Below are 26,751 nucleotides of genomic sequence, written 5' to 3' on the forward strand. Positions count from 1 at the left end.
ACAGAATGTCCTCTTCTCATTCTCCTGGTGTCATGTTGTTTGCAGATGAGATTGTTGCGAGCTGACTGTTTTTGATTGTTCTGTGTCTGACTGCTTCTCATACCAGGATCCAAGGCAACAGCCATGGAGTGTTTAGAAGCTGTAGCATCTGGGCTTTACTCTGAACTCTTCACTATCCTCATCTCTTTAATAAACCGGTTAGTATCTCAGTAGTTTAGTGAAGCTGTGTCAAATTGAGGACGTCATGGTTTTGGCTGCACCATTATCTAGTGGAAATGTGTGGATGCCTTGTGCTTTATGAATATTTCCTTTTAACTAATAATATTTGACATCTTGAGTAAAATTATATGATAAAATTTACATTACCATAATTTTGGGGGGTTTAATTGTAGGATTGTAATGGGTTGGATGGGTGGTTTAGGAAGATAAGAGACTGTTTGTAATGTAGGAGTTGGATTTCAGTCGTAGGACAGACTTTGGATCATGTTTGGTGAAGGTTACAATGAGGGATGTGGTGGAGAGAGCTAAGGTTAAAGCTAGGGGTTATATGCAGTGAATGTAATCAATATAACATTGTCTCAAAGTGCTAATGTTTGTGTGTACATGTGTGTTTGTGTGTGTGTGTCCTGGGTGCTTCAGGGCCTTGAAATCCAGCCAGAACTCCCTGTGCTCGCTGCTCATCGTGGACACACCAGGCTTTCAAAACCCCAGGCTGGCGAAGCGTGAGTGCGGCGCAACCTTTGAGGACCTCTGCCACAACTACACTCAGGAGCGTCTGCAAACCCTCTTCTACCAGCGCACCTTTGTTCAGGAGTTGGAGAGATACAAAGAAGTGAGGATATGTGAAGTGTTGTGCACTGGGCATACATGTGGCCTCATTCTCACTGTCTCTCCTCCCCCTGTATCTTTTGTCTGCTGCTTTCTCACCAATATATCAACTCCAATAGTGTATGTGTTCACACATCAGATACGCCATCCCTCCCACCTGTCACAAGCTGTGACAAGCCAAAGTAGTTCATGTGTTAGACCGCCTCATTAGTGATGCCAGTCTTCACCTCCTCTGCAGAGATCAAAGTAAAGCCACTCATAACTGCTGTCGGGAGACACGCCCACCTGCACAGCGGTGCTGCTGCTGTGATGAAGGAGCAGGGCTGGGCCACAATAACTGGCCACAGAGAGTTCAACATTTTTACACCTTATATTTGTCCCAACTCTGATCTGAGAAGCATTCTTCTTATTCAGAGCTCAGCTGATAGCACACTAAAGCTGAGCTGAGATCCTGATTATATTACTTTAATACTGTGGAGAAGGATCCTGGGAATTCCCACCCACATTCCCACCCACATCCTCTGCCTGGGAGAAAGGGATTTTTGAGTGAAATTAAGTATTGCATAAATTTGTGTAGTGTAATTCTCTCTTTTCGGAACATCTGGAAAATATAACAAGCTGTGAAACTGTCATTGGAAACTAGGTCAAACTCATTTGAAACAGCACACAGTATCAATAGTGGCAGTGACAGGCAGGTTAAACTGTGAGACACACAACAGGGATATGCTTTATGTTTTCAAATTGCGTGCTGCAGCTGAGTGGATAGCTATAGTGTTTCCTCTGCGCACTGACTCTCCTCAGCAGAGAACAAGAATCACTCAGGCTACTTACACACGGTCAGCGTGAACACTGGCATCTGTCACGGCCACACTATTAACACAGCCAACGTTTTCCCACATTTCCTGTGCATCATACACGTAGTTACTGTGAGCTGCCGGATGCCTGTTTTGCTCTGGTGTAGGTAATTTATTATTTTATTATTTCCACTTTATTCCGCAAATGTTGTCATCTGCAGCAGTAATGAAATCTGTTAGCTTTTCCATTTACCTATAGGAAAAGCTGCTTCAGTAAATGCCAGGCGTTCTTGTTCTTACAATAGATTTGTTGATGCTTTTGGTTTTCTTACATTTAATATGAATTACTTTTTAATATCCATAAAAACCCGTGGAAATAACACCTGCTTTGACATTAAATAAAATTTCAAATTTGAGAAGCTGGAAACAGCAAATGATTGACAGGATTCATCCATTGATTATCGATTAGACGTGTGACCCAGGATTCCTTGTTGAAATCAACATCCATGTGCGCGGGGGTCACAGGTGTCTCAGAGCACTCACGGGATCAGGGGGTGTCTTTAGACACTGTAGGTAACTGTCCCATTTAAATGCACTGAGAAGAAGGTTTTTATTCCTTGTCATGTACATTAACACCTACATGACACATATGTCAGACCCCCCTTGATTAAACATATCAGTGTAGAGCCATAGAAAGCTATTAACCAGCCTTGCATGCTGAAGTCTATATCAGATACTGAATAAATCATATAAGGAAAATCATTTTTTCATCTTTTTACATCTCCCATAAACCTGCTTGTGTGTGTTCGTGCAGGAGAACATAGAGCTGGCTTTAGACGACTCAGAGCCCAGCACATCTCTCTCTGTGGCAGTGGTAGACCAAGCCTCAAGCCAAGCGCTGGTGAGTTCAATGCTTTATTGTCTCTATTAACATTACACTCTATTCTGACTTGCACAGTCACTTATTTTTTCTTGACATTTTCATGTATAAATCTGGTATTTGTATAATAACTGCTTCTCTGAACAGCTGAGGGACTTGCGTGCCTTTCATGATCTATTTTCACACAGTGCTCTCTGGGCACCCTGTTTGTATTCAACAATGAATATCAGGTTTAAGCATTAGATGTTTTCTTTTTGTTCTTTATGTGAGTTTTTGAATATTGAATGGTGCTGTTTGGCAGGCTAGAAAGAGAGGGAAGCAGCAGGAAAAGAAAGGTTAGAGAATTGACTTCAAGAAAGAAAATCAATGTTTGGCCTTTACAGCCTGTGATGTGCACCATGGAAACAGAAATGGCAGAGTTTAGAGAGTCGTAGATCACTTTGGTATCATTCCAAGGCGTTTGATTTGAGTGCTGCACTTTTAAAATGGTCCCCACTGTAATGGGAACGTCATCAGAAGCAGTGAACTGTTGTACATCACAATACAAACCAAAGGGGAAAAAAAAACACTGATTCCTTCAAGTCATTTCTAAAGTCAACTCTGGAGATCCGCCGCTTAGAAGGAAAAGACATTTTGATCAAAGATTTTCTTTCACTGTCGGATGATTTTTTTTCTGTTGTAGCCCAGATGTCCGTTATCACAAACCGCCTTAATGCTCAAGCCTCATAGATGTCATATGTCTCCTCCAAACTGATACTGTGTTGTATTTGCAGCCAGTGTAGTGTGCACTGCTGATAAGGATGTCTCCAGTGTAACTTCCAGATAGCTGCTTAAACAGTTCTTGGTTTTGTGGATTTGGTTCCCAGGGTGCATTCAGGCATTAGTTTACCAGGCTGGTTACCTTAGAGCGGACTGGAACAACTATGACTCATTCTACAAACCTTTGGTTTGTGTGTATGTAAGTATGAATGCCGTTTGATTCTGGAAACATAAATGAACCCGCGTGATGCTTTGGCCTCAGTACTTTAGGGGTGTTTGGTTTGTACTGGACTCAGTCTTCACATCATCTGGACAAATTGTACAATGTTTGAAAGCTCTGAGTCTGATTGAAGACGGAGGACTCTGAACAAAGCTTTGATTGATCCTCGTATCACGTCAACAGCTGTTGAAACAGAATTGCTTCAGACTCCAAAGTCTTTTCCACACAAATGATATTATGACAGAAAAACTAGGCAATGTAAAAAAAAAACCTTGAATTTCTATCATGTTTGTGCCTCAGTAACTTTGGTTCAGTATCTGTTTTTGATTGTAAAATTAAAACCCTTCTCATCACAGACATATGACAGTGATGAAAAGGATGAAGAACAGTAATCATTCTATTCTGGGCTTGTGTCTGGTAACAGGTTAAACATATGCTACTGATGCTAATGTGTGTGCTGCACGGCCCAATAAGGTCCCGTTTACATTTACGTGACTGGTGTCCCAAAAGAAGGAAACACAAACCTTTCCCAAGCTCTTGTTCCATGATCACCGGTGGTGGAGTGGGTTTTATTTTATTTTCTGTGTTCACACTAATTAAAATACTAATTGTATTACTTTTTAATCACTTCTCCCCCACTACTCCTCATATTCATTTTATTTCCATTTAGATTATAAGGAAACACTAAATTGATAGTGCTATTATTGTAGCAACTGCTGAAGGGCACATAGACCACAAATGCTTTTGAAAGTTTAATTTCCAAGGCTAATATTAATATTAGGCCTGTGACAACTGACTCATACTGGGGAAACATTCAGCAAACTTCTTTTACTGACATTAAGGAGAGCAGCTAATATTTAATGAAACTCTGGCTATAGAGGCCAGAGTTTCATTAGAAGCTGTATCTTGCTTTTTTTTCTGCACCCAGCAGGATAAACAGTAAAGGCTGAAAATCCTTTGATCCGTCTGTATGTTCTCATTAAATATAGTCAGCTAAATGTCCTTGTAGCGATGTGCTTTGTTACTTGTTGTACTCTGTGTTGTACTCTCTAGGTTTTTGTAATGTATGGGGACTGTTAGGAATCGTTTTAGAGGCCGACATAAAAAAGCTTCAGTCTTTGTTAGTCTCAGTGACAGTCATTTCTGCTCATGTAAAACAACAACAAGAGTTCTGACCTTTGTGTGTGTGTGTGTGTGTGTGTGTGTGTGTCTGTGTGTATTCGTGTTTTTATCACAGGTGCGGACAGTTCGGACAGAGGAGGCACGTGGCCTGTTGTGGCTGATGGAGGAGGAGGCACTGCAGCCAGGGGGGTCAGAGGAAACACTGTTGGGACGTCTCTTCAGCTACTATGGACCTGCTGAGGGCGAAAGCAAAGGCAAGGAGAGGACATACACACACACACACACACACACACACACACACACACACACACACACACACACAGCTAATACAAAGCATTGCGAGCGTTCTCATGGTCTTTAAAGAAACTGGCAGAAAATTACAATCTTCTAAATAAAAAGACCTAATATGAATATTTAATCTGAATATAATGCATGTTATATTCATATTAATGATGTTGACAACTTTCATCTTTGTTGTTGTAGCATGAAATTTGCTATTTCTGATGGTTTGTGAGATTTGTGATTTGTGAGACATTCGACACTCTCTATACTTTCAATATTTACCAACTGTTAGAAGTTTCATTTTAGATAGATATTTTTCCACGTGTTGTTGAACTTCTTTGAGACTTGTATCAGTACACTGTATTGTAACATGGAGAATATGCTCCTCATACCAACACAATGCACTATATAACACGATGACCAGTATTACTGTAATTGTGTGATAGAAATCCTCTCTATGTACATTGTTGGCAACCTGGAGAACTCTTGCCAAGGTGGCAGCTTCTAAAAAGACACCAGGAAAGAAAAGAGGTTGTCTCTGTGATCTCTTTGATACTCCACCAGATCATATTTGAGGAAGACCACTGCATAATAATGAGAATACAATACCAGGGATCTAAACATTGCACAGAAAAATTGCATGGACAGACTAATGGGGTCCATAAGAACTAGGTTAGGAGACCCTTCATGCAGACCGTATACTTTTGTCCTCTCTCTGTATGTGTGTGTACAACAAGCCAGCGGATCTGACAGTGCCTCCTACGTTTACATCAGGTCACACTTTCCTCTTGAAGAGTGAAAAGGAAAAGCATTTCCTGCTTGGTCACAGTCATGGGACCGACTGGGTGGAGTACGACGTCTTTGGGTGGCTGAATTACGCCAAGCAGAATCCTGCCTCTTCCAACGCTACGAGCCTCCTGCAGGACTCCCAGAAGTAAGAACCGCACATGCAGGAGGAGTCTGATCTTTGGGGACATGGACATTAAATATTACTGTAGTGGATTATTACAGAGCTTCACACTGAAGGATTGTATCTCTTGCAGGAAGATCATCAGCTCACTGTTCATGACCCGAGCGGCTGGAGCCACCGTTTTGTCCGGTTCCATTGCAGGTCTTGAAGGTGTTTCCCAGCTGTCCTTGCGACGGGCCACCAGCATGAGAAAGACCTTCTCCACTGGGGTGGCTGCTATCAAGAAGAAGTCCTTGTGCATCCAGATAAAGCTTCAAGTGGTGAGAGGAGAGGATGGAGCCAATCAGCCAGTCAAGCGTCTCTTTTAGAAGTTTGTCCACTATTACCTCAGCAGGGAGCTGGACGTGTGACTACACCAGCTGGTCGATCTTTAATTAGAAAATGAAGACATTAAACTATTGAAGCTCCATTAGTAACACTGTTAACATTAACACAGCTGAGTCCCTGTGATGTACTAGTACTGCTACGCCCACCGAGATTCAACGCTGCTCAGTTTATTCGATGCCACCAGTTCAACTGTAGAAGCTGGACAGATGGAATATAAAAAGACTCATAGCTGTAGATTTTTGAATCTGCTTAACAGTCACAAATGGCTTGATGCAGCTTTAAATGAAATGGATGGGATGAAGGCCAGTGTTTGGGCTGCAGCCTGAGATAAATCTGAAAATCATATTAGCCTGGTGTTAGTGTGCTATGAGAACAGCTCTGCAGCTATTGAACTTCCAACCACATTGCTTGATTGGAATATCGATAGGAAATAATTCCGCAAAACCCCAGATTACATTTTCAGTGTCATGCCATTAACAAATTCTGCATATCATCATGTTTACATCATGTTTATGGCAAATGAATTTTGGTGAAATATGGAACGGTTATGGATGTAAACTGTGAAGTGTGAAATTCAGAGGGATACTGAGCTCTGTGCTCTTAAACCTGGTTCTTAAAGATAAAGTAGCAATAACCAGGAGAGGGGAAAGGGTTAAACAAAACCATAATATCCCATAGTCCAACATGAACATATGGACTGTTAGTTTTTAATCGAAAATGTGTGATTCTCAACAAAAGTCAGGAAATGAAAGCCTTATAAAGAAATGTGCCTTATATGGAACTGACATTAAACTTATACAGTATAAAGAAACACACATAATAAAATAAAAATGTATCATCTGTCTTCCAGCATTTGTCATAAAGGTATTAAGTGCTTGAGAAACATGATTATACAGAATAAGTAGATTTAACTCATGTGGATGTTAAAGGAGAAGAATTCTTTACAAACTTTCAGTCAACAGTAAAAGGAAAAGTAAAGAAGTTGATCTCCTGATTATATACGTCATTACATTGGCCTGTTCCAACTAGTCTCTCTTGACTGTTCTCCGTCTTCTCCAGGACGCTCTCCTTGACATGGTGCGCAGGTCCAGGATTCACTTTGTTCACTGCCTCTTACCCAAAGCAGACGCCCTGAAGGCTCTGAGTGGATCCCTGTACAAAGGAGGGGAATGTGAGGCTCAGGGGGAGAGCGGAGATCCTGGTTTAATGCAGCTAGATGTAGCTTTGCTCCGCGCTCAGCTGCGTGGCTCCAAGCTGCTCGATTCTCTCCGGATCTACAGGCAAGGTGAGGGAGCGTCTTCAATAACAACCAAAGACAGGTTTAGAAATACACACCTCCTTGTCCATAACCCCAACCCATCAGTGTGTAGAAATATTTGCAGGATGTAATGTTGTTATCCAATGCTGACCTTCACAGGTTACCCTGATCACATGGTGTTTTCTGAGTTTCGGCGGCGCTTTGATGTGCTGGCGCCGCACCTCACCAAGAAGCACGGGAGGAATTACATAGTGAAGGACGAGAGGAGAGTAAGTCAATCAGTGAAATGTACAGCTCTGCCAGTGGCCCAGCACAGTGAAGATTAATGTTGTGAAGAGGCAGCTTCATTACGTCTGCCCCTGATTTGTCAGCAGCCAACTGACAGAGAAATAAACCTGCATTCGTCAGAGCTATTGTAATGATCTAATCAACTTAACCTCATCAGTATCATGCCAGTGAAAGAGGCAGATCAGCTTCACTGCATTCAGAGCTACAGAATAACATTCAGATAGATGTACTCTCCATCCTTTGTCATCTGGGCATTGGAAACTCGTTTCCCCTGAGGCTTTGACAGTCGCTTCAGCTCTTTAGTGCTTTTGTTTTAAATTCAGGAATAATGATTGTGAAAAAGCTTTAGAGGAAACCTGGTGTGAGTTTTAGTCTAAGAAGTCAACCATCAGTGAGGGTGTGCTCTGCACTGCTCCTCTGCAAGAGCTGAAGTGCAGTGGAGGGAAAAATAAAAATAAAAGTTTGTTTCTAGAGAGAAAATGAGAGAAAGAGTGAAAGAATGGTGTTAAGGGGGAGAAAAGCTCTTTTCCCCTGTGTCAGTGTATTGGGGCTGAGTTTCTGTGGAAACACTGGCAAACAAAAGCCCCTCAGTGCTCATGGCAAACCTTTTCTGCTGTAATCTAGATGTGGTGTTTCAGGCTGGGGGCTCAAGTGGAGAGAAGAGGCTAAGACAATAATACACCCACAGTATACCCAGGCTGATAGATAGGAGTGGCTCCCCGCTGGCCGATGGTGCTCCTCTGCGTAGACTATGTATGTTCAAAGCTGCAAACGCAGCAAGACCACAAGGGGATCATGAGGAATAAGCCAGAAGCAGGTGGATTGTGTGGGACAAGTTGTAATTGGTTTGTTGTTGGGGTTGGGAGGTTCTGGAGAACCAAACTTTTCCCGTGTTTCCTTTGTTACTTTCTGAAGTCAGTCAGGAAAACTGCACTGTACCATTAGTTCAGGATGGTGACTTGGGACTACTGAACTGTTGCTGTGTCGGTTTAAGTTCCCACTGGATGCAGCAGTTGAAGGACTGTGTGTGTGTGTGTGTGTGTGTGTGTGTGTGTGTGTGTACATGTATACATGTGTGCCTCTGCCCAGGCTGTGGAGGAGCTACTGGAGTCCTTGGACCTGGAGAAGAGCAGCTACCACATGGGTCTGAGCAGAGTGAGTAATGGCACCACATCTCAAATCAATACACAGCTTTAAAATGATTGTACAAACCTTTGTGTGGGGTTTGTGTGACTCGCTGCCAGTTTCCCTTCTCTTAAAGCTGGAAACACAAAGCTGCAGTACACAGCTCCTTCTCTTCTTCTATGTTTTTGAAGGACACTGGCTGTCTGGGGGAGTGTGTCTTTCAGTACACTCGTTCTTCCTTGACGTTTGTTTGCCTTTCCTCTTTTTGGAGATTTGCCAAGGCTTTTAGCCAATGGCTACCTGAGAGGCATGTCTCTGCTCTGCCCGACTATGTGACCGTAATTCCCTCTTTCTTTTCAGGTCATTAGAGCAAATTCTCACAACTGATGGCTCTCTTTGTTTTTCACCACGACCATTGTAAAGTAATCACAGTAAACACTGGCTGGCACACTGAGGTCTAATCCTATCAGCTGGAAAAGTGGCCATCAGCCAAGAAGGAAATCAAAGGAAACAATAATGTAGAAAACAGTGGGACTCATGCTCCAGATATGTGCAGTGTAAAACACATGACACAAGAATGATTTGGAGGCAGCTTCACATGGTGCCGCACTTTGGAGTGTGAACTGGGCTCAGAAGTAGACAAGCACATTTGGCCATCACAAAGCATTCCACTGGTGTCTTAGCAACCTGTCCCACTTGCATGCCAATTACACCAGGCCCAAACAAGCTTGCAGCAATGGATTCAAAGCTCTTAACAGATCAAATCTGCCATTAGTGATTGCCACATATAAAAAAAGCATAGTTTTATACAGTACGTTTTAGAAAGTACCACATACATTTGATGATGCCGAAACAGCTTCAGCTGAAGCCCCGCTAAGCAATTTGAAAAGCAATTTCCATTGATGCCAGTGAATGCATCACTCCTCCTACTGGTGTGTAGATTTACTGCTAAAGCTGTTTGATCATTTCCAGCTCGTGCTTTGTTAACAGGTCACATATAGATTTGGTAATTCATAAAGCAATGGGACTTGTGCAGAGAGACCTTGGTTGGAGACAGTTTTTCTGTCATCATCCATCCATTTTAATAGCTCACTGCCATCATATCTAGAATGCATTCACAGTATAATCCCTCTGAGGTGTAGACAGGCCGTGACGTGATCTGCTTCCTGTTGGCTGTTTACCTGTGTTTTACCTTTGGCCCAGATTAGAAACAGACAAGGCTGATTGTCCGAGATAATAACTTAATCACAGCTTTCGCACTTAGATAAGACTCACTTGTCCATGGATTACACTGTTTCTTATTGATTTACTGCTTCAGTGCACTTATTTACTTTTTAACTCCTGTTTTTATTTTGCTGCTGTGCTCCACACAGAGCAGGACCTCTAAATCTAATTTCCCCATGGCTGAAACAAGCATTACATGATCTCTCAATCATTTTTCATCCTTTACAAATAATTAAATTTGATCTGGTGTGTGTGTGTGTGTGTGTGTGTGTGTGTGTTTGTGTGTGTGTGTGTGTGTGTGTGTGTGTGTGTGTTTGTTGTGCTCCAGTTGTTTTTCAGAGCTGGCACTTTGGCTAAGCTGGAGGAACAGAGGGATGAGCAGACCAAGCGTAATCTCACCCTGTTCCAAGCTGCCTGTAGAGGCTACCTGGCACGGCAGGCCTTCAAGAAAAGAAAGGTAGGACGTCACGCTGAGATGAAAGGCTCTGTCAAACGTTGGTCCAAGCTGAAAACACAGAGGATATATTTACAGTATCTTTTTCTGTCATAAATTTTACCCCAAATTATAATTTTTGAAAGAGAAAAAAATGAAATGGGTAAATTTTGATACGTCGCATAACACAAATTATAAATGCAAAGCTAAATGTTGTGCTTGCAGAGGCTCACAATTCAATCAAGGTCCATTTTGCTGCTTTGCCGTTTTTTTTTAATAAAGTAGAATATGAGCTCCAGAGGGCTTGTTTCCTCAGAGTCCACCAGGAGTTGAGAGTTCCTTGTTCACAGCTAATTTTAGTTTGCACTGCTCTTGGGGCAGATCTAACCAGCTCTGCTGTAAATCTTCAGCTAATTACAAATGTGTTCTCTAAATCTCTCGCCCCTTCCCCCATTGTCCTGTACCGTAATCCATCCAACCGGCTTTCCCATGGGAATATTTGATAATGACACGTCCGCTCCTGTTGCTTTTTTATCAAACCACTCCCCTTAAATGCAGCAGTATCAAACATGCTGCTCCACCCGTCGTTCATTTTCCTCCCAGTGTGTGATGGGTCCATCTCTCTGGACCTCACACATGTCCTCTTGTGATGTATGGACCCTGCAGTCGTCCTCCCGCTCTGTGATTACTGTTTACTGTAAGTGAATGTGCTGCCTCAGTTGGGCAGTGATGAACCAGCAGAAACAGAGTCAGCGTTACTGGTCTCCATCTACTGCGACATACTGTTAGTGTAGAGATCTTGTTCACTTGTATAATGTCAGTAAAACTATTATGTTTTCATCTGCCGTAGTAAAGGACATTGGTTGAAGAGGAGAAGAGAGTGTGTGAATTTTTGTATTATATAAATATATATTTATTTATTAAGGTCAAAGGTCATACATTATTCCTACAATGAAGCGGGCTAGGAGCCTGATGCTTCATAATCTGCTAGAAACTTGAAGAGAATCAACAGCGAGGCACCATTCAGAATTGCTAGGCAACTGTGCAGTTTCAAAATCCATTAGCAAGAGGCTGTCTTCTGCACATGGACCTGTAATGAAAAGACAAAGTTTTATTGTGCTCAAGCTCAATTTAGGTTGGCAAGGTGTGACATGCAGTTATGAGGGTGACCACTGACTATCAGTTGTTAGCTGCAGGATGTTGTGGTGTAAAGGAGCTATAGCTAACATTAGCAATAACAGCTGTTGTGAGTTCAGCATCAAACTTCATTCCTTCACTCGCTAACAGCTGTCTCCAGAGGTGGAAACAAACACCAATGTCAACTGTTGTTTTGCTTTTTGTTTTTGAAGTTAGCATGCTAACCTACTAGCCTTGGCCCAGCCGGACCCTTCTCTTCACGTTCCAACAGTGAGTCACTGTAGTCTGCCCTTGAGAAGTAGCGCTGCTCTGAGGGTGTATTATAACCTCTTGGCAAGCGACCATCACCGCCACTCGCTCCCAGCAAGAAGATGCGTTTGGCGGCAGAGAGAACTAACATACTGCCCCTTTAAACTGTGTACATGTCAATGCAAATTACTGTCATAGCACTTTCAAACCCAGTTTCTCTCAAAAATCTGTCATTTTAATTCCATTCAATTCACTGAACTTTATTCATCCCCAGTGGGATAATTAAAAAATGACAGGCAGCAGAGCACACACACATGCACACTCACTCACGTATCTCTATAAAACACATAGAAAGAATCTCAAATTTTGAGGACAAATTATTTTTACTTTAAATGAATACTCTAACTTTTTCGAAACATGAGAAAAAATGAGAGAATGAATGACTGAGAGCGACTGAAGAGAAATCAGAAGTAAGGCGCTGAAGCCGATTTGTTTCCCCTTTCTTTCTCCTTTTGTCACATGCTGCTGCAACACAGTTTGCTAGATTTATTGCTATCCAGCTGGTACATGTATGGAACAGACTTCACACTGAATCTCATTCTGTTTATATTATTACTGATTCAGCCAGTCAACACCAGAGTTGTAGAACAGAAGCTGGGCTGTGGTGGATTATTGAGTAATTTCCATCTCCCCTTCTCTCCACAGACAAGATTTACAGAGTGTTGAGACAGAGAGTCACACAAGTTCCTTTGATTGATATTTCCTGGCATGTTAACCTTGTGAAGCTGTGCCAAGCCCATGTGACACTAAATGACAAAAGCACATTTTTTCTTGTTTTTTTCCCCTCCTCTTTCAACTGTCTCCTCAAGGGGACAACCTGACATTTTAAAAGTCTGTTATTTTGCCTCAGCAGGCTCTTGCTGCACTGGGAGTTTTGTCCTTCAGGTCTCCTACAAATGTTTTCTTTCCCTTTTTTTCAGTTATTTGCATTAAAAGCAGTGTAAAGCAGCAAGAATACGCTAGTCTGGTAATACTATAGCTATTGATTTGAAACCTTACTCTTCATTGCAACACTCACTGAATGTTAACATTTACCTTTTCATTTGAAACATGCAATCCTACGTTTGATATCAAAGAAACATGAATACTAATACTATACATAATATTTCTCTGTATAATGTGAAACCATTTTTTAAGTCCATGCTAATGCAGACAGCTAAGATTAAAGCTCTTGGAAACACATTTGTGTTTCAGGATTGAAGAGTCATTTGATAGTGTAATGATATAAGCCAGACATGTCAAACATTATGTTGCTGATGGTTCAGCTGCTGTCCTTTAGCAAGGCATGATTCCATGCTGAAGAAATCCCCAGAAACTGAGGTGTGGGATCAAAGTGACATCAGACGGTGATACAGTTGTATACTGCAGCACTCAGGTGTCTTAGTGTCAGCAGACGTATGAACCTACACATACTGTACATTAAATAACTGTATATGTAGAATATTGAAGAAGAGCATTGGAACTGTGTTTTTGTCTTAATCTTGGCTCACAATCCTAATTCCCATCATGCTGTTTTACAGTTGTCACAACCTCTTAATGTGATATGAATACCGAAATGTTTAGCCACGGTGCTCATGTAGTATAATCTTTTTTTTTGTTTCCTATTCATTTTAGACTAAATATGACAAGTGAGACCTGTTCAAATCTTCTGTCACAGATTTGCTGCATTTCGGTCCATGTTAAGGTTTTCACTGTGTGACAAATGCTAATTGGTCATAGAGCGTACCTTCAGGGCGAAATGTACCTGATGCTGAGAATTGTGTTGCTCTAATTGGGTTTGCCCATAATCTGCTGCTTCTAGAGAGCCTCATGCATAAGCAGCATGGAAATCGTGTAATACTTGGAATTAGCTGCCAACATATTTGATTTAATTAATCAAAAATTAGCTTCCAGCCTTGGAACGCACTCTGCAGCAAGTCTCCAGAGGAGGCTGGCAGGTCCTGGGATAGCTGTTCACCCATATACAGGCAATATAACACAAGACTGAGGGATGCAGTGTTTTTCAAATGTCATTCATCAGTGGTGAGCATGATGTGGTAACAGGAGAGGAGTTCTGTGAAGCATTTATTCCATTGAGTAATTAAGATTTTCCAAATTTTATAGCATTGGTCCATGGACGTCTGGACACACGGGGGTGTCTGCAGTCAAACTCGTTTCTATATTCTGCATTTAGATAGATAGATAGATAGATAGATAGATACTTTATTTATCCCCAAGGGGAAATTCAAAATTTAAAGCCACATACTGAAGTTATTGTTATCTGTTTTCATTATAAAGCATTTATTTGTTTTAGAAAATTGAGTTGCAGATTCAGTTACTACTAACTACATCAACATTGTACTGTATCTGTTTAGCTGTGTGTGCACACCACAACAAACACCTACATTCACCCACGTGTTCCTCTTTGCTGACTGTTCTCTGTGTGTTTAGATTCAGGATCTCGCCATCCGTTGCATCCAGAAAAACATCCAGAAGAACCGCGGTGTGAAAGACTGGCAATGGTGGAAGCTGTTCACCACAGTCCAGCCCCTCATTAAGGTCCAGCTCACCGAGGATCAGATGCGAGGGAAAGATGTGAGCAGCCCTCTCTGTCTGATACACCCCAACTTATAGATTCCTCTCAGCTTGACAGCCTCTAATCCGCTGTCAAAATGCACCACCTGCCTTGGCAGCAATGCAGCTCCTGTTATGAACCTTTGATATTTCTTGTAGTACCTAATATTTTAGTTAAACTGTGACATAACTTGTAACCTGTACACTGTGTTCTGTGCTCCAGGAGGAGATACAGCTGCAGAAGTCGAAGCTCGAGAGGGTGGAGAAAGAACGAAACGAGCTGAGACTGAACACGGATCGATTGGAGAGCAGGGTGGGTCCCTTCACCTTTGGGAATGCATGCTTGGAGGATGGTGTTTGAGTAACACAGTTTAAATTTCTTTCACTTCAAGATACTTGTAGTGGAGCCACAGCAAGTACGTAGTAGTTTTGCTTTACGCTGTGTGTGTTTCTGTTTGTGTCCAGATCTCAGACTTGTTGGCAGAGCTTGCTGACGAGAGAAGCACCAGTGAGTCAGCATCCCAGTTACTGGAGACGGAGACTTCAGAGAGACTGCACCTGGAGAAGGACATGAAGGATTTACAGGCACACAAACACTAACATACATATATAAACACACTGGAACAACATAATATTTCAAAGATTCTAATTTAAACGTAGCTGACTCTGTGACTGACTCTGTGACTGACTCTGTGACTGAATCTGTGACTTCCAGGCTAAGTTTGACGCCATGAAGAAACAATTAGAATCACAGGAGATGGAGGTGATGGAAGCTCGACTCATGAAAACATCGGAGCTCAATGGGGAGATGGACGACGACGATGATGATGCTGGTTAGTTATCGTTTGTGATGCCACAGCTGCCATAGAGTCTCATCCATCCTTGTATTTGAATCCTATTCCCAAGATTTGAAGAGAAACTAAAGACGACGCTGGCGATGTGACTTCCGGTGACTTTTCGGTGTCATCAGCATTTTCAAACATTCGCTTTAAATTCCTTAATTAATTGTAGCTTATGACACTTGCAGCAGCTCGTCCAGGCATGCTCAGTGGGAATGTCAGCTCAGGTCACAAGCATCATTTACTGAAGCGCTCGCACCAGTATTATGTGCACAGTTTGAAAAATTCTCTCTTATACTAATTGTAGCTGCAGGAATGATTGTCTTTGTTGGCCTGTTTCAGCAGGAGGCGTGGCACTTAGACTTGGTCACATCTTGCGTAATGCTATTAAGTATATTTTCCAAGTGTGGGATTTACCGCTAGGAGATTAAGATGTTCGCTCTCAGGCATACAACTAATGCCTGTTGCTGATTGGTCTCCCCCTGCTGGGAAAGAGAGCTCCCGCAGAGAGCATATTGTCCATAAGGCTTTTTTCCTTTTCTCCTCTGTTCCCACCCCCTTCAACCCACCTCAGCAGACAAGCCATTACAGAGCATATCAGAATTCTTAGATGAATGAGAAAATAATCGTTGGGATCAGAGCCGGTGGCCCTGCAAGTTGTCATTATGCTATATATATGCTAATGAGCAGCACTGATGGAGGAGCCGCTGTTGGTATGTGAAGGAGAAATGGACAGCCTCTAAAATGATAAGGCTTGGAAATGAACCTGAATGAATGAACCTAAACCTGAATGTCTGCCTGGCCGCTGTTATAGTTCTGATAGCCTCTGACAGCTCCAGAATTAGGGTCGGCTAAGAACTGTGGAAAGTGCCACTTAGACATGTCCTTCTCTAACTACTATTGTGCTGTGCTCTGAATTCTTACCTCAGGTTTAAGCAAGATTAGAGCTGAAAAGTAAAGGCTGTTTTGTAGTTTTCCTGTCGGATTCTTTGACCTCATGAGGTTGGGATTTGATGAAAGAAGTTTTATTTCCTGAAAGATTATATTATTTTGGTCCTTGAATGTGATAACCATCGCAGCTAGAACAGTGCACTCCATAATCCGCAGCATCAATCATTTCTGAGCTTTTGAGCCTCTTCCTCTGTGCACCCTGCTAGGCCTGCAATAAAGGCAGGAGACACCCAAATGTCACACAGACTTTTTCTGAATTGTACGTCTTTCTGTTTCCTCCAGGAGGCGAGTGGAGGATAAAATACAACCGAGCCATTCGTGAAATGGACTTCACCAAAAAGAAGCTCCAGCAGGAGTTTGATGACAAGCTGGAAACAGAGCAACAGAGCAAAAGACATCTTGAGAGAAGGGCAAGAAACTTTTTTTTAATATTAAATCACTACACACTTGTAGCCTGTTAGTTGTATAGATGTAATAATGATATGTATTAAACTGTCATAAAAAATATGTGTGTTTGCGTGTGTGTGTGTGTGTGTGTGTGTGTGTGTGTGTGTGTGTGTGTGTGTGTGTGTGTGTGTGCATGCTGCAGCTGGCTGACTTGCAGACAGATAATGAGGATGTGCAGCGCTTTGTGCAGCAGCTGAAGAAGAAGTCCCAGAAACTGACGGCAGAGCTGCAGGACACCAAGCTTCACCTGGAGGGACTACAGAGCCGCAACCACGACCTGGAGAAGAAACAGAGGAAGTCAGTTTCAACTACCTCTCCAATCAGTCTGTTTGTGTGTTGTCTGTCTGTCCATCTGTCTGTCTGTCTTGCTTTCACACACACATTACAGGGAACATATTGCTCTTTTCTCCTTGGATTGCCCAGCACAGACACTGCAGCCCACTCGGCAGAACATTAAAGTTTTCTTTAATTTGAATAGTGACTGAGATGTTCTGTAATCTGTGGAATTGCATTAGCTGAGAAAATGACTCAGACTTTAAGCACTTGAGAAGCTATCGCTGTGGCAGAATGTGATCTCTCCCCTGTGGCTAATTGAAGATGCTCTGTGGGTGAAATTATTTTCAGCTGTGCTTCAGAGAGAAAAACAGGGAATTACAACGAGCTGACAGCATGAAACACTTAGCTTTTAAGTTCACTAACCATAAGTGCTTCTGCCCCAGACAATTGAAGAAAACATTTTGCACATTATTACATCCCAATTGTAAATTGATGTCTAATGGAAGAGGATACCAATTGAGGCTAAAATAGAGGTAGTGCTGAGCTGATGCAGGGCTCTGTATCAAGGAAGGTCTCATGAGCTGAACATCTCCTGACTGAAGTTACACGTTTAGTTTGGAGGCTCAAAATCTCACAAAATCATTTCAATGTAGGAGGAGAAATGACCTGATGTCCCAGTTGTAATGCATCTCCTGCTCAGGTCACTGTGATACTCAACTGCTTAACCTAGAGAACCCCAGTCCTTTGCTGTCTCTCAGTGTGTGTGTGTGTGTGTGTGTGTGTGTGGGTGCGCGTTCCAGATTTGACCTGGAGCAGAACCAGTCTCAGGCTGAGGTACAAAGAGAAAGGAGCCAGAGGGAGAAGTTGGCTCGAGAGAAAGACATAATGACCGCTGAGATGTTTAACCTCCGGCAGCAGCTGCAGGTAAGCTACTTTACAGAACACACTCCAGACACTCTGCTGTCCTCTCGCTGGGACTACATGTCTTGTCTCTCTGCTCTCTGTGTGACATAACTGGGCTGGTCCAGATGTGTCTTACTGTGTCTCCTCTGCCTGCAGGACAAGGACAGTGAATTGTGCACCACAAATATGAAGTTGCAGCAGCTGGAGGCCGAGCTGCAGGATCTGTCCTCCCAGGAGTCCAAGGATGAAGCCTCTCTGGCCAAGGTCAAGAAGCAGCTTCGTGACCTTGAGGCCAAGGTGAAAGACCAGGAGGAGGAGCTGGACGAACAGGCTGGAACTATCCAGATGCTGGAGCAGGTACAGGGTGGTGCAGATGTAGAAGTCCTAAAACTCCACAAAGAGCTTCCCTCCACCCTAATATCCTTCAGAAATATTTATTTTGTTTTGAAGAAATCATTTTATAAGAATGTGTCTCATTTTGGACAAACAGTAAATATGTAATTTTGGATGTGTTGTTATATGCGTGTCCACTCATCATGTCCTCAGGCAAAGCTGCGTCTTGAGATGGAGATGGAGAGACAGCGGCAAACACACTCTAAAGAGATTGAGAGTAAGGATGAAGATGTGGAGGAGATCAGGCACTCCTGCAGCAAGAAGGTAGGCGCCACTTATTCTCACTCATTTATTTGTCAAAATGTCCTCCAGGCACAACATCGCTGCCCCGAACGAACGAGTAAGTTCATTGTAGCCTGAGATTCTTTCACAGAACGTCTTCTTAAGTTCTTGATTGGTTATTTCAAGTTTCTGTTTGTGTCTCGTGCTGTACATGAATATAAATCCTGGTTTATACACTGCAGAGACTGTGTATCTCTCATTAGACAGAGAAACAGCAATCACACAATTTATTAAGACTCTTACCCAACACAGTAGATGCATGCAAAATAAGTCCAACTTAGAATACAAACAGTGCAGTTGCAATTGTATCCATGATAAATATAAAAAAAATAGAATTTGATAGAATAACGAATAACTTTCAAAGCGATGTTTGTGTGGCAGATCTGCTCGGGGGGGTCCCGTCCCTTTGTCTTTGATGTGTGAGAGCAGCCATGTCTAACAGGATGGTTGATGGTGTGTTATGTCTGACTTTGTTTATCACTGATCATCTGTTTGTGCATCCTGACACCGTGCGCATGTGTCCTGCAGCTGAAACAGATGGAGGTGCAGCTGGAGGAGGAGTATGAAGACAAGCAGAAAGTGTTGCGTGAGAGAAGAGAGCTGGAGTCCAGACTGCTCAACGCCCAGGACCAGGTACTTCCACAAGTCTGCCTCTTTAGTCTCTGTCAGTGCAGTTAAGTGTGCGATGGAGTGGCCGGGCCACTTCTTTTGATTGGAAAGAAACTGCTTTCGAGACTGGAGAGGTGCTGTGGGTTTTGAAGGAGGGTAGAAAAAACAGAGTGTGTCATTGACAGGTGAGCCAGAGAGACGTGGAGACAGAAAAGAGGCTGAAGAAAGACCTGAAGAGAACCAAAGTCCTTCTGGCTGATGCACAGATTATGCTGGACCACCTGAAGAGCAACGCCCCCAGCAAGAGAGAGATCGCCCAGCTCAAAAATCAAGTATGCCAGTCTGTTGTAACACTTTGAATGTCTGAATCTGTGATATACTTTCTGACACAACAAGAAACACACTTCCTGACCTCTGTTCTCAGAGAATAAAGAAACATGCACAGGTTGATAAACCTTCTGTCTGTCCAGGACAGAGCCTTGATCTTGGCCTACTAATGTTTGCCCCTCACCCCCTACCCGCCACCTTTTCTTCCCTCCTGTTTCTCACAGCTGGAGGAGTCAGAGTTCACCTGCGCCGCAGCAGTGAAAGCTCGAAAGAGCATGGAGCTTGAAATAGAGGACTTGCATATCCAAATGGAGGACGTGGTCAAAGCCAAGATGTCGGTGAGTTTTCACATGCGTTCCAATGATTCCCTGGAGTGGGCTCGAATGCCAATCAGTTCTGCACATAACACAGTGTGTTTGTGTGTGTTGCTTGTCTGTGCCATAACCGATAATGAGTATAATATCACACGTTTTTAAATAATGAAATATAGTTAATATACCTTTTTATTTCACAATGTTGATAAGAGAAATTGTTTGTGTAAATGTGCCCGTGCTCTTGTGATGATGAACACATTAAACCAAAAGCAACAAACAATATTTAATTCATGGAGGGATCCTCACTCTTGGAAATGCAGCAGGCTCTAACATTAATATGCGTACATCATCAAGCCATGGTGGGATATTAAAATAATAAATGCCCTTTGGCATATGTCTGATTTTAACATTTTGCTCTAATGGATAAATAAGCTTTGTTGAATTTTTTTTTCCTCCATCTGCTCATTAATTGCTGTCTCATGAGAGCAGCGCCTGCATTTCAGACGTGTAGACTGAGGATGTTTGTGTCTCTGGGGATGACGCACGGAGCGCTGTGTGCCTGTGCTTTGCTTGTTAATTGCTGCATTTATGGCAAGGGAAGGTCTTGTAAATGTCTCAGATTAGAGAATGCATATTGAGGGCCTGAGTCTCCCCCCTTGAACACAGAGGATGAACTCTAAATAGGACATCACCAGTATGCTGCACTGGCTGCACTTTTCCCTGCCTAAATGAGCCAATTGATTATCTTCAATTGGTCTCATCCTCCAGCCAGAACCCTGTCCAGATTGTGTTTCATTGCCATTAGATGAGATTCCAGAACTGCCACGGCCCGGCCAGCTAATGACCATTTATCATATTCAGTAGCTCATGAATAAATCCTGTCATTCTAACCTAAAGTGTGTGTGTTCCCTTCTCTCTCTTTGTCTGGCAGTCGGAGGAGCAGATCAGCCGTCTGCAGAGAGAGAAGAATGACCTGCAGTCTCGTATGGAGGAGGATCAGGAGGACATGAATGAGCTGATGAAAAAACACAAGGCTGCAGTCGCCCAGGTAACTCATCCAGCCCAGCCAGCCATTCAAAGCCTTGGAAATGTATTGTAAGTCCCTTTCTTATCAGTGCTAAGACCTTCCTTTTCTTCAGGTAGGAAACTGGCCAGTAGCCATGTGAAGGAAATGGATGACACCGTCTCGAAAAACAGTTTTATTTCTTCACTTATTTGTGTTTGTGACCGATTTAGTTTGAAACATGGTGGGACGCCTCCTCTAACATCCGCATTAACATTCTGTTCTTTCCTGCATGTGTGGCTTTGTGGTTTGGAGGACATACTCCCCTCTGAACACAGTGTGTATGCTGCAGTCACACAGATGCAATCTGCTCGACAGTAGATCACATGACAAATTATCTGGCACAGACAGATCATGTTCATTAACCATTTGCATAAAAGGTGAAATTTTTAAGAGATAATTGAAGCACGCACAGACAATCACACTTCCTCTCTCTCTCTCTCTCATACACACACACACCCACACACACATACTTTAATTCTCCATCTATTGACTTTGTATGTCTGTGTGTGTGTGTGTGTGTGTGTGTGTGTGTGTGTGTGTGTGTGTCCTAGTCCGCCAGGGACTTGAGCCAGATCACTGACCTGCAGACCCAGCTGGAAGAGGCCACAAAGGAGAAGCAGGAGATCCAAGAAAAGGTAGAAGGAAGTGTTCAGAAGCGCTCTGGCTGTCTGTCAGGAACGTGCCCGCTGCCTCAACACTTCTCTCTGATTAGACCTCAGCTTTTCACAGTTTCTCTGATTATTGTGACCAAAAAATGTTTGGTTTCGGTGGTGGCTTTCGTTTCACAATTGCAAAGCAATTTGCATTTAAATAGTTGGAATCAGCAAAGATTTAGAGTCAAGGAGAGAAATTGTTCCTGTGTCTCTCACTACTCATATTTAAAGGAAGGGTCATGTACATAAACTCAGCTGCTCATTTCCATGGTTTAAGCAATTAGATGAAAATAAGGCACTCATTCTGATCCGTTCAATGATTACCTCTCAGTTTAATGAAGCAGCTTCTGTCTTAGCAATTTATCAAATTTCTTTTGTTTCACTTTTAAACTGTCAGGTAAATGAGAAGGTGGCGATTGGAAATAAGTATGAAAGTCATGAGTCATGTGATTATTCCAATCAACTGAAAAAACCCTGAAGGTGCCGTTTTACTCTCACACATGAAAAAAGTCGTAACCAGCTGAGTCATATTTGAAATGTCAAACTCCTGATCCATGCCACTTTCACATTCTGATACACAATTAATATCCATTACATTTAATGAACAATCAAAGATGACAGAATCATAACCCGCATTTTAATATTGACTCGTCATAACTCGTGGTTACAAGCGAATGTGAAATATAAAATTATTACTCACCAGCCATTATTTAAGCTGTTATTTTAAAAAGGAAGGTTCAGTTATGTATAAATTCCTGTTTCACTGTGTTGGTTGAATGTTAAACTATCACATAAGTTCACAAGACATAAACTTGTTTTTCTATCTGATACAAACTGTTACTGGTCCGGTTCATGTTAAGCTTTAGCTTCTCTTTAGCCTCATGTTTGCAGTGATGATGCACGGCCACTTTGGTCCAGACTGAAACATCTCAACAACTACTGGATGAATTGTCATGAACTCTGTGGCTGTGGTTCACATTCATGTTTCAACAGCTCTGGTCATATCTGAAGTTTTAATCCAGCAGCACGATTTAAACTTGTCTAGTGCTTTGGTTTATGAACGGGTACATCAAAGAAAAGAACGATGACATCAGCTGTCCTTCGTGTTTAGTGTAAATGTTGCTAATGTGAAAATTAGATGGTGAACAGGGTCAAACTGACACAAGCTAAACATCACCATGTTAACATTGTGAGCATGGTTGCACACTGACATTAGCATGTGATTTAGATTATTTCTGGGCTGACTGGTTCAGTAACTGTGTGCTGTGCTTCAGGCGAGGCTCAGTGTAAATGTAGTTTCATGTTGTAAAAAGGTTAATGCAAATGAGTGAAGCCTATGTTGATAATAGTGCTTTTATAATGACAGTGTTTTTCTGCTGGAGTACTATTTGTTTAGAGGAAAGCATCTAACATGTCATGTGTGTCATGTATTAATGTGTGTCCATTTTCTTTGTTGATGCATTTGTCTGCTGAATGAATTTGAAGATGACCTTAGCTTGAATATGGCGATCTTTAGTGTGTGTTTGCATGCACATTATCCACACTCCTCACAGTTAGTGGATTTTTCGGGGGGTGTTTTTCTCTAACTGTCGACATGCAGTAGACTAAACAAATAAAACCATCTGCCTTGAACAGAATGTATTTCAAATATAATTTCACAAGAGCTCTTACCACTTCCTAACAGCAGACACTGCTTCTATTATATTAAGCTATACACATGCCAAAGCTTTGGTCCACTCCAGGCCCAGCTGTCAGAATATTTTTGGTTACACTGGAGACACACAACAAGCTGTAAGGCATTGTTAAAACCTGCCAGAGAAGGTAGTGATAGCCATCTAAAGCATCTGACCTTGAAGTGGTTATCTCATCACCAGCAGGGAGGGAAAGCTGCCTTCTTTAGTAATATCAAAGGAGAACTCCAAATCCTCCTTGTCTTAGATGCAAACTCCCTCATTAGGTGCCACGCTGCTTTGTGGGCCGGTGTTGTTGTGACGTATCTTTCTTCCTTTTATCAGTCATGAGAAAACGATTTAGATGGAACAAACGTGCTTTGCATGAAACTCAGCCCTTTTCCCAAAGCCTGTGAAATTACTGTGGTACTCGGTGTTACTGAGCCTGAACCACAAGCTCTTCTTTTGACCGTTTGTGGAAGATCGGAGGCTTATCTGGAGCTCATTATTCAGACTGGATGCACAATATTTACATGGATTAAGTCTACACAAAAAAGGGTGAAAAAGTGAACATTAATTTAGTTTTAATACGTACACGTAACATCAGCGCAAAGTATTTCACAGTCCTCGCTGAAAGAGGAGGTGGAAAAGTAGAGGTCAAGAAGGGGGTATGCAAGAAGTGCTGCTCCTCGGGGAGTGATGGTGTTTGTTTATGTGCATGTCTGCGTGTGTCCTTCCTTCCCCCAGCTTCATTCGCTGCAGAGCCAGCTCGAGTTCCAAGAGCAGTCCATGGTGGAGAAGTCTCTCGTGAGCCGTCAGGAGGCCAAGATCCGTGAACTGGAGACCAAGCTGGAGTATGAGAGGACACAGATCAAACGCTTGGAGGTGAGATAATCCTCTGTGTCTTGCAAAATGTAAAAGACATGCTGTGTGAAGCTATAAAGGCAAATGTAATATTTATTTTTCCATATATTGAGAGACAGATAATATAAAGTGAGGGTACAGAGCGCTGTCGCCCGCTTTGCTCCATATCTCTGTGGAGCTGGTTAAGAAAAGAGTCAACCGGAGAATGAATATATATTGATTCATAAGAGGACGGTACCATGAAAAAACACAGTCATATGTGACCACATGAAATTCATATCTCATATACAGTATGTAATATGATTGTAACAGTATCAGTGTGCGTATGCGTTTTCTGCTCAAGGTGACAAGAACTGGATTTTATAGCAGACTTTCTTGTTTCAGGTTTGGCTGGAAACATTTGAAATTAAAAGTCAATGATGGTTCACTCTTGAACTCGTGTGCTGGTTACACCACTTCAAGTAGGAAAAACGAAACGAGGAGTGGGTAGAAACTGACCACTTACCTCCAGTGTTATTGCCAGTGTTAAAATCACACCAGCTGTGGAGGGATAGGAACAAATATTTGAGGGTTACTGCAGAACAAAGGAGAACATTTAGCTGAAGAGTTGTTCATTGATCCACATGGGAGATTTGTAAAGACCAAGTTCACCCTCCCAGAGCCTGGTGGGTCGTCTGAAGGAGAATCTGGAGAAGATGACGGAGGAGAGAAACCAGCGCATCACTGCAGAAAACAGGGAGAAGGAGCAGAATAAGCGAATACAGAGGCAGATAAGGGACATGAAGGAAGAGATGGCGGAGCTGTCCAAGAAGGAGGGCGAGGCGAGCCGGAAGAAGCACGAGCTGGTAAGGCCTCGGGTGCTGGGAGACATGAAAGCGGTTCACTGGAGTTTACATTACAGGAGATAACAGCCACTTCTTCTGTGCTGTGATCCATTTCACCAGGAAATGGACATCGAGAGCTTAGAGGCGGCAAATCAGAGCTTACAAGTGGACCTTAAGCTGGCCTTCAAGAGGATAGGTGACCTGCAGGCTGCTATCGAGGACGAGATGGAGAGCGATGACAACGACGACTTAATCAACAGGTATGTTCTGTAACGTATGCGTGGTACATCGGGGGATACTGTACTGTAGACAGCGTCAAGAAAGTTACCAAATTTTTTTTTTAGTGGCGTGTCAATCTCAACTTGTATCCTTCATTCTCTGTCTCCCACATCTTCCTACATCAGTTTCCCTCCAACCTCTTTTGTAATGTGAATCATACTACACTCTGTCTGTTTCCCCAAATACTTCTCATATGGTTTAATTCAGCTCTCTGCTTCTGATCTTTTGTCTCTGCGCTGGTTTTCCCAGTTTGGTTATTTCTTCCCTCTTTGCAGAGGGGTTGAGGGTTATACTAGCTCTGAGCCCACTGAGGTAAACACTGACTGCAATAATACAGACCTCTAAAAGGAAGACATTACACACACCGGCTCTGTTTGAGAGGGAGGCCAGCAACAGCATGAGTTGATTTACCGAGGCGCTACTTTGCAATGGATATTTATTTTATGTGTGTGTGGAAGTGTAAAACTATTTATTTGCCGTTATCTCATTTTGTCCTCTTTTTACACTGTTGTCTGTATCTCACCTTCTCTCTTTTCTCTTTTTCCCTGTTCCCTTTTTTTTTGGGTGTTTTCCACACTTCTGGCAGTTTGCAAGACATGGTGACAAAATATCAGAAAAGAAAAAACAAAACGTGAGAATGGAAAAAGCATCCTTTGTTTTTGTCATAATGGTTGTTTTCAAGTTTTTTTTTTTTTTCACCCATTTCAGCCATGAGAGAGAATAATGCAGTATTCCTCATCCTTTCAGTTTGTGTTGTTCACAGTAACACAGTGAGGAGAAGTAATTTAAGGAGAATGGGAATCTGTGCCTCTGGTATACATCTCTGATAAAAGCTATGCTTAACGGACGGCCCCAGTGTTTCATTCTGTTTCTTTTTATTTTATGCCAAGTGTCTTTACACAGTCCCCAGTGCTACAGATTCCAGGGCTTGTTTTTCTTCCTTGAGAGCAACAAGAAGTTATTTGAAGACTCTGATGGCACAGAGGACAGTTTGCACAGTGTTAGAGGAAATGTAAACCAGAGTGGTAAATAGAATCTGACTGTAAACTCAGCCGGTGTGATTCAAGGTGTTACGGACCCACAGTAATACTGCATCATTGTCTCCATGAATATGTTTGTGTCAAACACCATCATCCTCTGCTGCGTTTGCATCATCATCATCATCACCATCATCATCATCACACCCCATCATGCACTGGTTTGGATTTGTCTGTTCTTCTGTGGCTTCTCCAGAAAACATGCAGCACTTAGTTTGGTGAAGGCAGCACAGACGTCCTCAGTCTCTGATATGTCCATTTGAAATCAGAAATAACGATGTCAGCACATTCTGTGTTAGCTGCTGGAACAAATCTCTTAAAATGAGATGAACTGATTTCAGATATCAATAGTTTTCATCTTTAGGATTTCCTCTATATTGTCAGACTGAGATTTATATTTGATTTAATCAGTACAAACTAAAAGTAAAACTAACATTTGATAAATTCAGGGAAACTGTTGCTTCTGCAAAAAGGGAGAAATTAGAAATTCCATTTTCAAGAACACAGC

The 26,751-nt window shown here is 42.3% G+C and overlaps 1 protein-coding gene across 1 annotated transcript in view; it reads left to right on the plus strand.

Annotated features, from left to right (window-relative positions):
• The window catches only part of LOC111663908 (unconventional myosin-XVIIIa-like), a 57,993-nt gene that overhangs the window by 23,464 nt on the left and 7,778 nt on the right, over positions 1-26,751 (plus strand). Inside the window, exons 12-39 of the mRNA XM_087177125.1 lie at positions 107-197; positions 640-832; positions 2,437-2,523; positions 4,719-4,857; positions 5,660-5,819; positions 5,929-6,115; positions 7,242-7,467; positions 7,600-7,709; positions 8,818-8,883; positions 10,406-10,534; positions 14,387-14,530; positions 14,733-14,822; positions 14,975-15,094; positions 15,225-15,342; positions 16,582-16,709; positions 16,889-17,043; positions 17,823-17,946; positions 18,082-18,282; positions 18,472-18,582; positions 19,129-19,233; positions 19,395-19,541; positions 19,761-19,874; positions 20,782-20,898; positions 21,468-21,551; positions 23,987-24,124; positions 24,763-24,948; positions 25,048-25,187; positions 25,793-25,837. Of these exons, the coding sequence (XP_087033251.1) occupies positions 107-197; positions 640-832; positions 2,437-2,523; positions 4,719-4,857; positions 5,660-5,819; positions 5,929-6,115; positions 7,242-7,467; positions 7,600-7,709; positions 8,818-8,883; positions 10,406-10,534; positions 14,387-14,530; positions 14,733-14,822; positions 14,975-15,094; positions 15,225-15,342; positions 16,582-16,709; positions 16,889-17,043; positions 17,823-17,946; positions 18,082-18,282; positions 18,472-18,582; positions 19,129-19,233; positions 19,395-19,541; positions 19,761-19,874; positions 20,782-20,898; positions 21,468-21,551; positions 23,987-24,124; positions 24,763-24,948; positions 25,048-25,187; positions 25,793-25,837 (3,655 nt within the window). The remainder of the gene's footprint in view (positions 1-106; positions 198-639; positions 833-2,436; positions 2,524-4,718; positions 4,858-5,659; positions 5,820-5,928; positions 6,116-7,241; positions 7,468-7,599; positions 7,710-8,817; positions 8,884-10,405; positions 10,535-14,386; positions 14,531-14,732; positions 14,823-14,974; positions 15,095-15,224; positions 15,343-16,581; positions 16,710-16,888; positions 17,044-17,822; positions 17,947-18,081; positions 18,283-18,471; positions 18,583-19,128; positions 19,234-19,394; positions 19,542-19,760; positions 19,875-20,781; positions 20,899-21,467; positions 21,552-23,986; positions 24,125-24,762; positions 24,949-25,047; positions 25,188-25,792; positions 25,838-26,751) is intronic.

The sequence above is a fragment of the Seriola lalandi genome, unplaced genomic scaffold (assembly GCF_002814215.2).
Source record: "Seriola lalandi dorsalis isolate HSWRI2012SDOR001 ecotype SW California unplaced genomic scaffold, Sedor1 jcf7180002054581, whole genome shotgun sequence".
NCBI lineage: Eukaryota > Metazoa > Chordata > Actinopteri > Carangiformes > Carangidae > Seriola > Seriola lalandi.